The sequence below is a fragment of the Cariama cristata genome, unplaced genomic scaffold (genome assembly GCF_000690535.1).
Source record: "Cariama cristata isolate BGI_N322 unplaced genomic scaffold, ASM69053v1 scaffold3275, whole genome shotgun sequence".
In the NCBI taxonomy this organism is placed as follows: domain Eukaryota; kingdom Metazoa; phylum Chordata; class Aves; order Cariamiformes; family Cariamidae; genus Cariama; species Cariama cristata.
In genome coordinates, this window is record NW_009619054.1 from 99,246 (window position 1) to 112,775 (window position 13,530).

General features: G+C 38.5%; 1 protein-coding gene across 1 annotated transcript in view; it reads right to left on the reverse strand.

The window, feature by feature from the left end:
* SIK2 (salt-inducible kinase 2) overlaps window positions 1-12,968 on the reverse strand; it is a gene marked incomplete at its 5' end in the record, with an annotated part of 44,770 nt that extends 31,802 nt beyond the window's left edge. The window contains 2 exons of the mRNA XM_009701085.1: window positions 9,821-9,884; window positions 12,852-12,968. Of these exons, the coding sequence (XP_009699387.1) occupies window positions 9,821-9,884; window positions 12,852-12,968 (181 nt within the window). The remainder of the gene's footprint in view (window positions 1-9,820; window positions 9,885-12,851) is intronic.
* Window positions 12,969-13,530: the final 562 nt, after the last annotated feature.

Consider the following 13,530-nt stretch of genomic DNA (forward strand, 5'->3'; position numbering starts at 1 on the left):
GCATATACACACATGGCAATCTCCAGCCACTTGCCGCATCACAACTAGTACCGAGATCAAACAAAAAACAGTGAGCAAGAACTAAACCGCTGGAGCTGCCACCAGCCCCTCCTAATTATCATTTATAGAGAAAGTCCCATAAACAGGAATAATCATTTACAGACCAGCTGACACAAACATTTCTGTCTGAATTAATTTAACAGGTTAAAACAGCTGCTTCTGCAAGTTCAAAAGCAATCACGATGTAATGGAGGTTTTGAGCCTACTTCTGTTTATTTTTAAGAATATCTGACAAAATCCTTAAGTAAAATGATTAATCATATCTTCTAAGCTAGTTATGTAATCTCAGTGATCCAAAACCGATCATCTTGCCGAACACAATCCCAAAGCAGATTAACTAGCTTTGTTAGGTTGTGGGGTTTGGGTTTTTTTTAAATAAAATACTGTTTATGGGCTTTATAGGTATTTGCAATATCTTCATTTAAGTTTTTCTGCTTTATGATAAGCAGAGGAGACCTGAGCAGCTCACATTAAACACACTCAAAAATGTGAAAATACATTTCAGTAAAGCTCCGCTGATGGTGCACTTCTGCTTCTTTGTTACTACAGATAAGGTCAAAGAAATGTGTTGCTCAGGAGGAGGTGGCAAAGACCCACCCACAAACCGTGAGGATTTTTGCAAATATTCAGAAAAATATGAAAAAGAAATTATTTCTTGTTGCATCATATAAAACCAACCACTTCACTGAACTTCTTGTACATCACGAGTTCTCAGCTGACACTTGGGTCACTAGACTACAATACCATCAGGTGCTCCGGACAGTGTCATATTGATTATCAAAGTGACTTCTGAATTATATTTTCACTCATATGGTTTAAATAAACAAATACAATCAATAACACACCATCTTCTTAATATGCTCAGTAAAACAGGCTTATTTCAAAGATGTTTTATAGGAGGATCATTTAGAAAAAGTTCTATACCCCATTACTGAGGTAACTTAACTTTGTTTTACTTGTGGTAGGATTGAAAGGATTTCATGCACTGCTGCTACTACCTCCCAAGCATGTTCTGCAAGCACAGAGACAGCTGCTCCTGAACTATCTGAAGTGGCAGACTAGAGACCTCAGTTGCAGTATACTCATTTCAGCATCCCTCAAAAAAACATTTTTAAGCAAATCACATTAGACCTGATCTCTGGAACGTGCAGACATGAAAACTCTCCTCAGAGCTTCTAACCTACTTAAGTCTTAATACACTTTCAGCTGGTTTAACTTGGCAAAGCACAAGAACAAACAAAAGCCTGGCAGTAAGGGGATATCATAATATTTGCAGGCTAAATATCACTCAGTCAAAAAGTGACTGACAAATCATATGATATTAAGGTGAAGTCAGATATCAAAGGCACAAACTAAATTTGACTGAATGCAAGGCAGCTCTTTAAACTGTTAATCCATCACTTGTTAGCAATGCAGCAAACAAATTAATGAATCCAAGCTGTCATTTGCTTTTATGGCTCTAGCCTGTCAGGACTTATTTAAAGATTCCAAACCGCCTTGGCCTTCAGTATTCCACCAAGTCTAGTATTCTGCATGGCATAGGTAATTTATTCTGAAATACACCGCTTTCTCTCCTGGAGAACTAGAACGTACCAGTCTATCTAAATAGGTGATGGTATGTGCAAGGATACTATTGGTGCATTAACTAGCTTGCAAATAGGGAAGGCTGGGCTACAGGCAGTGTGCCAGCCCCCGGGTTACAGAAACCACTTTAAGACAGCTGAAACTTGCTAGAGACATTCTGCCACAATAACCAGAATCCGGACACTGTTTGAATGTGTGTGGCATATAGCTCTAGAGCTAAGAACCACGACTCTTTATTTTTTACTGCAGATACCTAGGGCAAAGCACCCTGTTGTACCTTGCAAAGACTGAAATAGCAAATCTACCTATGCTTTGATAAATGTATTTTCTTTGACAAATCTTAGCCTTATGTCATACCCTCTGGCTACGTGTTTTTATGGTAGGGTTTTGTTGTTTGATTTTTGTTTGTTTGTTGTGTGTTTTTTTTCTTCCCCTTCTTTTTCATTTTTCTGTAATAAAATAGGAACCAGAAGCCATCCTAGATTCAGCTGGATCCACAGCAGAAAGCAGCTTCCTGTCCAGTCTTTTCAGTAATCCAACGTACATTTGTTTACTGTACAACTGAAAGATTATGATGGTATTCGCTTCAAAACATATGACTTGGACATTGTCTCACAAACCCAGTGGGCAACACTTTTCATTTAAAATATGGTACTTTTATGTGGACAACTGCACACATTTTAAATTTGTTATCTTAAGGCTCCGTTAAAGAGGCATGTACATACCAAAGTGAGTACAGTGAAGGATAATAAAGATGATTAAGAGACTGAAGTGCTTGTTGTACAAGGGGAGGCTGAGAAAGCTGTGGGTGTTCAGCCCGAGGAAGACAAGGTCCAGAGGGGAATCTTATTGTGTGTGTAAATCCTTGACAGGAGGAAGATGACAATGCCAGACTCTTCTCAGCAAAAGTACCTAGCAAAAGGACAAAGGCAGTGGGAGCCAACTGAAACACAGGAAATTCAATTTAAATCTAAGAAAAAGTTTTTTTTCTGTGCAGGTAGTCAAATACTGGAACAGGTTGGCTAGAGATTGTAGTCTCCATCCATGGTCCTGAGCAACCTGTCTGAGCCACAGGGCTGGACTACACGTTCTCTACCAATCGCTTCCAACCTCAACTCTTCTATGATCTGGGTTTACTGTAAGGCAGTCATGACATCACTCATGCGGTTCACGTTTAGTAAGGATCAAAAAAATTCCTTATGAGGGGACAGCTTATATTTCTAGTCTTATGAATGCCTATTAACAGAAGCAGCAGTAATTGGTTAAAGTTTCAGCTAAGGAAATATAAAACATTAGAAAGAATCTTTATAATTAAAAAACCTCAGATCCTGAATAGCTTTGTTTAGGAAGGTTACTGAATCTCTCTAGGGTCATTTCCCAGAATGGGCAGCTGATTCTGTGCCACAACTAGACATAGCAGATAGCTGCTCAAGTCCATTCCAGTCCAGCTTTCTGCATCTCTGCTCAAAACATGTACGAAATTGTCCAGGGCAAACTGCTAGGTAAAACTAGGCTCTTACAGGTACAGACATAATGAAATACTACTACACTAAGAAATCAAAGAGATGTCTGAATGTGTCCTTCATGTGGAAGTATTTCTGGAGATACTTCAAAAGTTTATTCTTCACTTAGACAGGCGCAAGATACTGAGAAGTTATGTTGTAAGCCCAGAGGTTTATGCAATCAAACATTCTATTTAAGGAGACAAAAGTCTCCTTAAAGCTTCATATTTATGCTGAAATACTCTACAAAACTTGTAAGACTGTCTTCTGTATCGACTGAGCCAGGATACTGCAATATTGGAAAGGACCACTTATGAAGGGAGTCTCATTCTTGGTTGAATTTGGTTTAATGACAAAAGAATGCTACTTCGACTTCCCTAATGTGTAGAACAAAATCCAGTACAGAATTTAGGCCACTTTGATTAAACTGTACATCAATTACTGCGTGTTTCCAAGAGAAACACACAGAAAAGTGTCAATAAAACTGTAATAGTACCATTACTTTTTCATTTGCACAACTATAACACACTTTGCATGACTAGTTACTGTACTTATTTAATGTAGGCGTGTTTCCACATTTAGCTGTTTTGTGTAAGGGATGTTTTTCCAAATATTTACCAGCCTCTCTGCAAGTTCAGTGCTTTGCTATTCAAAAAATCAGATTTGCTTTGACATCTACTTCTCAGGGATGTTTGATTTTGAGTGTGCAGAAGATGAGACCCACTAGACTGCCTGGGTTGATCTACTGTCCCATACAACCATTGGGCACACACTGTGAATGCACAAGAGCCTCTTGCAAAACCAGGCTTAAGTCCCAAGGCACCCTTTGGGACAAGAGAGGCAGAGCACAAACAGAACTGGCTAAAGGAGTTTATTTTGCATTTCTGTGCATTACTATCATTCCACCAAACTAATTTTTTTTAATGGGGTGGTGGATGCCTTGGCTGGCATCTAGCAAGAGTAAGAAATAAACATTGCTTCCACTGTGAACTATTGAAAAATCTCACAATAATCTTATAGTTCTTCACAGTAAAGTGGAGAGATGCCTGTATAAGAATAGGAGTATTAGCACAATAATATAGTGTGACAGTATCCTATTATTTCCTGTAGGTTCTCTAAAAGGCAGCAAGGCCCTTGCAACCTACTGTCCAACTGCAAAGCAGACTGCAGGTTGTAAGGAACATGTGTACAATCAGGAAAGTTAACTATGAGATGTAAGGTAACAGAGTGAGTATGCAAATGCAGTTCAGCTGTTCTTCCCAGACACCATGCCTGGCAGTTGAAATGTCTGCCTCTTAACTATTCCTTAGTCTTTCTCTCCTTCACATTTCTTGCATGAAGTAGAAAAGTACATACATTGGTACGGTCACCCTCTTAGGTGTCAAATACTGTACTGGAGCACTAGATGAAGAAGTTGTGCCATTATCACTTGTTTGGTAGTTTCATGCTAAAACCCAGTGGGAGGCCACATAAGGAAACCGAAGGACAAGATCAAAATAATTGCTCCTAAACTTCATCCAAAAGCAGCACATTCCTTTAAACAGTTACAATTGTTAAGCTAGACATAAATCATACAAGCTGGTAGTTTGGTCACGTTTACTGCTTTTAAAATGCACATGTAATATCTCAGCAAGCAAGAGGGGGAAAAACAGCCATAACTGAAAGCTTGGATATTCCCTTCCCTCTTGCTGAACGATTATGTTGTTCTTAGGTGTAACAGTCAGCTTCCCTCTCTGCAGTCTGGATTCTTGTAATATAAACAATCAGTCACTGAGGAGAAGCTAGAGAATTAGCCCTTCAGAACAGGTTCACTGTAGTTAGTTTAGCTAACAGATAATCTGCATCTCAGCTGTTTTAGAGACCTCAGTTGAATGACGCTGAAGAAGGTTACAAGACGGTGGCTATAAAGATACTTTTGAAAACACAGTGGGAGCAGCTAGTTAAAAAGCTTTATAGATCTGTAAAGTATTAAGCACAACTGAAACCTTTTAATTCAAATGTTTTATTAAGTCTAAAGACCTTTTCAAAAGACAAATCTAAAAGTGTAACAGCATTTGAAGTATTCAGGCTAAACATTTACTGCGATGACATTAGCTGGCAAAAGGCAAATTCAAAAATGCTGTTGAGTATAGAAAATTTCACTGAAGCTATAAAGACAGTGAAGCATGTTAGAACAGGGGTTAAAAATGATCCTATCCATGAACTACCAGTCAGGACTATGAAATAATGGTTTAGCAGAGCTGAAAAGACTCAACGGGGTTTAATACTAAGCTACTCACAGTGAACCTGAAAGCCTGACATGGTATTAAGAGAACATTTACCAGTTACCAACTACTGACAACCATCCTGAAAAACATGCTATGTTCTTTAAAGTATCTTATTCAAGAAAACAGAAAAGGTATTTCTATAAATGGTCACAAATGTTGTACATCACCGAGAAGGTAAGTCATTCAGAAGAGCTATCACAAAGACTAACTTCAACCTAGGGAGTCTGATCTCTCTCAGCTCCTCCTGTACTCAGAGAAGGAAGAGAGGCTCCTCTGGAGAGTGAGTCAAAGCTCTGAACCAGCCCCCTGAGAGGCACCTCACTCCTCATTGATTACAGAGGGAACATACAGGAAGATCAGCTGCAATAGACTGAAGTTTGTCTTTCTCATTATACTTCTCCCACCTCACTAGCTTTTGAGTAAAAATTTAAACAAGCTGCTCTTGCCACAAACATAGAGCAAGTTTTTGTTTGGTTTCTGCTTGTTTTGTTGTTAAAGTCCCCCTTCAGGTGCAATCAAAAGGTTAGTCAAAGAACAAAATGGAGCGCAATACTTAAAAGCCGTCAGGAGACTAATTAACTGAAGAAACAGCAAGTTCCACACGTTTCTAACCATCCTGCTTTACAAGAGAAAACAAAGTAAAATCCTCCCAAAAGCAGGATCATGCATGGCAAAGTGTTAGAAACTTTGAACACACTTGGGTACAGGAATCCAGAAGAGTATCCCACTACTTGTGCTTTGAAAACTAATGTTATAAAGGGAGACTATTTCACACATTGTTCAGTTTGACATAACAATTTCAATACACCCAAAGAGGGATCAGAACAGGAAGAAGAAAAGCTCATATAGTTTCAGTCATCTTTTTACTTTTTTGGTTTTCCAAATACCAATCTGCTTTTCTCTACTTTCCAGTTACATCAAAGTTGCCGTATACATGATGTCCTGCTTATGACACAAGCAGTTCAATGACAAAGACTTAAAGGTGTGTGTGGGGGGGGGAGCAGGGGGTGAAGATAACCCAGACAAGAAGGGACTTTGAACATTTGAGTCCTGTTTCCATGAAATCCATCCCCTTGCCCCCCCAGTGTAAAAAAATAAAGATAAGCCAGGCTCCACCTCTTCTGCACTCCAATCACCAGAGCCCTCTACACGCTGAACTCTATTCCATTGCCCTCCTGAGTTTATTCTGCCTGGTGTTGTTGACTGACAGTTTCAGAGAAATTTTCTCAGCAACTCCAGTTTCGTCATTGCAACTGAAATGCACTTGAAAACTCCTAAGTGCCTGGGTATCAAGCATAAAAGTCATGAAATTAGCTTTTATTAAGCAAGAAAGGTTGTCACTTTAACACCTCAGTTGAATTCCTGAACAAAGCACCAGTACCTGCTATGTGTGAAATATTCCAGCTAAAAAAGATTTTCTTTGTCTTTGAGAATATCTCTGCTCCTCTGCCATTTTTCTGTTCCTTCCTTCTGTTACTCTACTAGGACATACTAGACTCATTCATGGAAAATAAACTGATTGTCTCGGGTACCATTCAAACTTAGAACAAAGTTATTACATATTGCTAGACAGTGACCATTTGCTTTTCACCAAGGACTGTTGCAGTACACTTTGAGAGCCTGCATGAAAAAAAATGGAAGAGACTTTGAAATTCTAACATTTCTGCCGTTACCTAATTTCTGCTTCCTCCTCCAAAAACATATATAGCAGTGGCAAATACATACAAGAGTAGAATATCCCATCCTTAATTACAAAAGTCACTGAGAAATCATTCCAATAAATCAGAAAAAATGATTAATTTAGAAAAAACCTGTACAGAAACATTAAGTCTTTAATAAAGGACCCAGAAAGATTCCTTAGTTATTTTAATCAGACAACAAGGTCTAAGAATTAGCTAAACTGTCTGAAACATACATTAAGGGATCTGCAAACAGAGAAAGTCTCAGAGCCCAAAAGGCTTTGCTTCTTCAGAATGAACTAAGAGTTTAAGTCAGAGTTTTACAGGAAATGATACACATTAAAGCCAAGACAAACAAGAAGGCAAAAAGAGTCACCATCCAAGTTACTTCTAGAATCTTTGGCCACGCTGATTAAAGTTTCATATTTTTTGCCTTCTGTTAATTTGTTTTTCCCTATGACCACCTCACTTTCTCACATAAAGCAGCAGCAAAAATCTTCTGGTCATGTAAATGCAATTAATAGTTATCGAATCTTGACTGAGCTGAGAATGTTTCACATATGAAACCTTAAAACTACACAAAATACACAAACTTAACCTGATATAGGTACAAAGGTAATTTTTAGAGAGATTTTTGGCTTATGCTAACCACTTATGCAAGTCTGCATACAAATCTTGCAAGACAAACAACCTCCAATGTTGTAGCTCCCAAGGCAAGTAATAAGACGAATGGAAAGATTTCAGGAGGGGAGGGCAGGGGGGGAGTTGTCAGCCAGCCTGCAACTCATGGCTGGGTTTCAAGATCAGCACTGGTTTGAGACCAGCAGCTTAAGGTGAGAAAAACAGAATACCCTTTCTTCTTATTCAGTGTTTCCAGATGGTAATCAGCATAAAGCAAATCATGCTGTTCCTTCAAAGAAAAACACACAATACAAAAAACCAAACCAAAACAACCAAACCCACCTTCCTGAGAAATGCACAAGATATTCAAAGGTTACCAAACCCCAAAAATAGACCTATGCTAACATGCTGTATCCAGAAATGGCAGTAAAATTCTTGGTATTTTATCATCCCAGCCTTATTAGAACATTGTCTTGCTATTCTGCAGGTTGTAAACCATTTCAAACAAGCTTATTAATAGCAAGCTCATCTTTGGTCAGAACAACACAGGCTCACCCAAATTTTTGTCAGATGTGCAGCAGCTGAAGAAAAACATTTTTACTATGATCACTAATGCGCATTTTAAAGTCCACTTAACACAGGTTAGTTAAGTTACAGGTATTAACACAGGTCAAAATGAAATGCATTTAACTACTTAGTATCACATGTCATATATTTCTTCTTTATGACCTAAACAGGACCACCGCTATACACTGCTAGCTCGGGGTGGGGGGCAGGGGGTGGAAATCAGCCTGTCCCTCCTTGAGAGGACTTCACTGCTACCCTAGCTTCAACAGCTTAGAAAAGTCTCAAACGATAACTTGGGACACATATGCACAGTACAATCATGGAAGACAAAACGCCCTAGAGATAACCAATAATGGCATAGCAGATGCCATAAGCCTGACTTTTTAGAGTTATGACACTCAGGCTACAGTGAAGGGGAGCTCAAAGGCTACAACCTGGCTGCCATAACCAGGTCTCTGTTACATACATGTAGAAGATTTTTTTTTTTACTGTGCCCATTAACCACAATCAAGAAGGGAGAAAGTGTGCAGGAATCGCCTCCAATACTAGAACGCAAGCCTCAGGAGTGTGGAAACACTTTTACTATTCGCTCTAGCCCTTGGGAAGAGTAAAGGCTGATGCACAGCCACCACACAAATTCCCTTTTACATAATCATCATCAGATTTTACAATTTAGTAAGCTTCCTCAGTTCTCCTGGTCCTTCAAAATACTGAAGGATTCTCTACTGTTCCACACTTTCAGCAATCACATACACTAATAGGGTTGAGCAAGTGTGAAGTGTTATCTGCTCAGAATATTTATATACTACAATTGTCCTGCACTGATTTAAGTAACAACTTTTTCCAAAGAAATGAGATCTGTTGTCCAGCTGAGCATTACAAAACAAAAAAGTTGCATCATGTAGTATTACAAATAAAAAAAAACCACCCAAAATGTATTTCACACAAATTTAACACTGAAATTCTGCTTGAGTGATGAGTTTGAGCCAAAGAATGCCAATTAATGTGAATATGACCATGCAGGTCACAGACAACTGAAATTCTTACTACGAGTGCTACTCCAAGTCACCCTGACACCCCCTCCTGCCCACCATGTTCCTCCTGAAAACCTACTAAAAAATCATGTCTGATAAATCAGTACATAACTTCACAAGAAACAGATTCTTCAGTTTACCTGAAATACTGTTTGGGTTGCTGTTCATTATCAGGCTGAACGTTTAAATTTAGTTTTTCATCTCAACTCAATGCTGAAAACCTGGTAATTCTGTCAGCTGAGATAAGAGATTATGCTGCACTGTTCTGTTTAACAAGCTATGTCTTCTGCTAAAGGAACATCAGTAATTTTTGAATTTTTCTCATGCTACTGTACACTGTAACAGTTTTCCCTAAAGTTCTTAGTTCTAAAATGAGAAACAGTGACAGTTATCACAGTTTCTGACAAATAAAGGAAAGTGACGTACTACAGTAAAAGGGATCCTTGGGCAAGATAAATACAATCGACAAACTTCAGAAGTTAACATTAAAATATTCACTTGCTTACCGAAAATTTCTCCATTTTTGGCAAATTCTGTCACAAGGTACAACATGCTTTTCGTCTCCATCACCTGTTGATGGAGAAATTGCACATGAGATTGTTTGCAGGAAGAGCAAAAAGCAAACAAACACCAAAATGGATACTTATTTTCATTGTTCTCATCTGGGAAAGACATGAAAGTCTTTGTCTTACACTTTGTTGTTTCAAGTTACCTCAGCAATTTCAAGGGGAGCATTTGCATGCTAAGCACAAGGATAAGCTTTAAATACTTCATAAAGCCAGTGTATAGAGGAGGAGGTAGACAGGATTCTTGGCCACAAGTGACTAACACAAAATGATAGTATCCTCAGCAGCTAGTTTAATGACTTTCCTTTAAGGAATTGGCCTAAACTAATTCCCCCTGCTCAACTTTTCCAACATGCTGATGGCTGCTGCTTCAGAAAGATGACTGGGGATAATATTGACCTCTGTTACCAACAGTTCTCTAGTTACAGAAAGAAAAAAAAAAACACAAACCAAAAACAAACTACCAGATGAGCATCAGTCTTAAAACCTGGCAAAATTCAGGTAAAAACACCTCATCACAGGATCCCATTGTACAATTGGACAGTACAGGTACAGAACTATCACATCCTCAATATATCCTCTGGTGGGGGGACAAAAAAACCCAACCAAACAAACCCCACCAAACTTTAAGCATCTTCCACTTCTCTTCTGGTAAGTTCCAGCCTTCCTTTTACAAGAACAGGCTATTTACAATTCAAAAACATGGGAGGCTGGAAGGAATAGAGGGACATAAACAGGAAAAAAGAAAGAGGGTAAAGGGAAGTCTTCAAAACTTTTGAACAGAAAGATTTCACCCAACAATTCAAAATTCCGTACTTCCATGATGTAAGTTGAGAAAAGGCTGCCTAGTCAGTTATCTTACAGCTTTCTTCCTAATGTTTCTCCTCAATTGTTTAAACAGCTACTCAGGAACGTGTTGTACAAACAGCATAATCAAAAGATATACTGAAAGTGAAAAGTCCTCTGCTTCAAAATAAAGAGTCATTTAGAACTTCCCTTCAGTACAACAATTTCAATACCCAACACATTTTGGGCCTCTTTCAGTAGCCACAGTAAAATAGTTCAGTCCGAGCTGTCTGTGGACAAGACCCTTTTGAACGTATTTTTGCATTTTATTTGTGCATAAGCATGAAAGTACTAAGACTGCTCACAAATAAATTCTTTTTAGAGGAATGCTTAAAAAGAAAAAGGGCAAATCCTGAAAGATCTATAGTTATAAAACCAGCAGAATTACCAAAAAACTGACAAGCCAGCAGACAGAACAAGATGGCAGTTCTTCAGTCTCTCCTGCACCCTTGTTTAAATCTACAACGGCTGAGCATAATATGACTGAAATGTCTGTATCTGGAAGGCAAAACAGTTTGGAAAGACTGTATGGGCACATTACACAAGCAAACCGAGACAATTTGATTGAAGGCTATTTTAAAAATAAACTCACCTATCTCCCAAATGTATTTCTAACAAGCCAATCCCTTTATAATAAAGGAGTAAGCACTACACAACAATTACCCTCCTCTTCAAGTGATCTTGCTGATCTCCACACTTAATTTAACTATTCTCACTCTCCTCTGCCATTTTTGTATTTTATCATTCATTCAGAAGAAACTGTGGTAGATACTACTCAAGCAAGTTAGAAATTTAACTCCCTAAGGTCTGCCTCTACTCAGTGAATCAGTATTTTAAACAAGAAGGGCCAGTCTCTTTCTCATAAGGTGAAATTAAAGCTAAGAAAGTCTAAACCAGAATCTTTGTCTTTATTCAGTAGAACAACTCCAACACCACAAGTCCAAGTCCTTGTGCTCACATCGCCTTTATAGACAACATCAGACGAACTTAAATTCAAAGTCTGGTTTTAGCATGCACAAATCTTCCATTTGTTTGTTGAGCTAGGTTTACCTGAAACAAGAGGGTATCTCAGAAGCACCATATGATTTGTCAAACAGAACACTAACAAACAGACCCCAAAGGGAATATTCTCAGGAAAGCCTTAAAAGCAAGAGTTAACTGAAGCAGAAATGCCAACAGCCTCAAACGTTTTACCATATGCTACCAGGAACAGAAAATGAAACAGAAGAGAAACAATATAAAACAAACCTGTATTTTACTACACATTCTGCGTGCACTAAAAAAAGTCGCGAGTAAAAACCTTCAAAAGTTTTCATTGGCTGTGTTATCACAAGTACTCTCATGTAAGTACACATTGTTGTACCGTAATTATTCATCCTTTACGTTATAAAGGAGTGCATTCAATTCCACAACATACAGAATTTACTTTAGGATAAATATCAAATCATCCATATCCACCACAGAAGTGAAATATAAGATTCCAACAAAAATAAATCCAAAGAACTAGTTATCCATCTCCTAGTAAGTGCACTTCAAGATAAAGTGTTGGGAAGCTCTTGCTTGGTGCATGCATTTACATCACAAGCACATCTGCAGAATGTGGATTTACGTATCCTCATGTCATATCATCTTTGGATAAGAAAAAGAAAAGGCCGCAAGTACTCCTCAATCTGCACTCTTGAGCCAAGACTCAACTAAAGAAAACCACTATACCCCCGCAGATCCTCCCAGCTAGTACTCACTGTAGACACATTTTGCTGAATATTCCTACCCTGCTCTAGCTTACATAGTGCCTTGTCTACTAACAGACAGCAAAGTCTCATCATCAGGTATTTCCAACTCAGCTCTTTCACTAACAAAATTTACAACCTCCAGCATATTTTAAGCAGATTTCAGGTGCACTTGAGTATCTAACACAGCCAGCCTAATTTGTATCATAGAATGAAAAAGACCACAACTGATGTACTTCCAAAAAATTCAAACACTTATCCAATGCAAATCAACTTCAGAAAAGCAGAGTTTGTCACAGACTGGTGATCTGCCAGAAGTGACTGGTGTAGAGCACACTCTTCATACAGGAGCAAAAGAGAGGGAGAGAAGGGAAAAACACCACCACTACTCATACCTGGTAGAGCTTTATAATGTGTGGGTGATCAAGCATTTTCATTATCTGCACCTCTCGGTAGATCTTCTCCAGATTCACAGCATCCAGCTGAGATTTGTCAATGATTTTTATTGCCACCTGCAGACAAATAGCAAAAGTGAGATTAAGACTCCCCAACATTTTCCTCATCAGTTTATCCTTGTTATAAAGGGAGTAACACAACCTCAGATAACTGGGGGCTTTCTTCTAGCACAGAAATAAACACCCCACACTTAAAAATACAGCAGCACAACATTAAACACGTCAATAGTCCCACTAAGTGGCTCCAGGGCTATTACCTATATCAACATGTCAAAACCAAAGTTTTACAAGAAAGGGAAGACACAGAAAAGGTGATGGAGGCCAGTGCTCCAATGAGCACAAGTGCAGAATGCTCTTCTATCAATAGCAGGTGGAAACAACTGAGGATGCTTCATGGAGCAGTGTTGTAAAGACATAAGTCTTCTTAAAAAGCCTAATGGTGTCCATTTCTGCAGTCCAAGTAGCCAATTTGAATCCCACAAATGCAAAATGGTATTTTAAAAGAAAAACTGTTGTCTCAACACAAATAATCAAAACAAAGTGAATCCATAAGGACATCTGCAGTTCATCCGTTCAGGGGAAAACAACTCTGTACAGATATGTTTGTCAGTCAAACCTT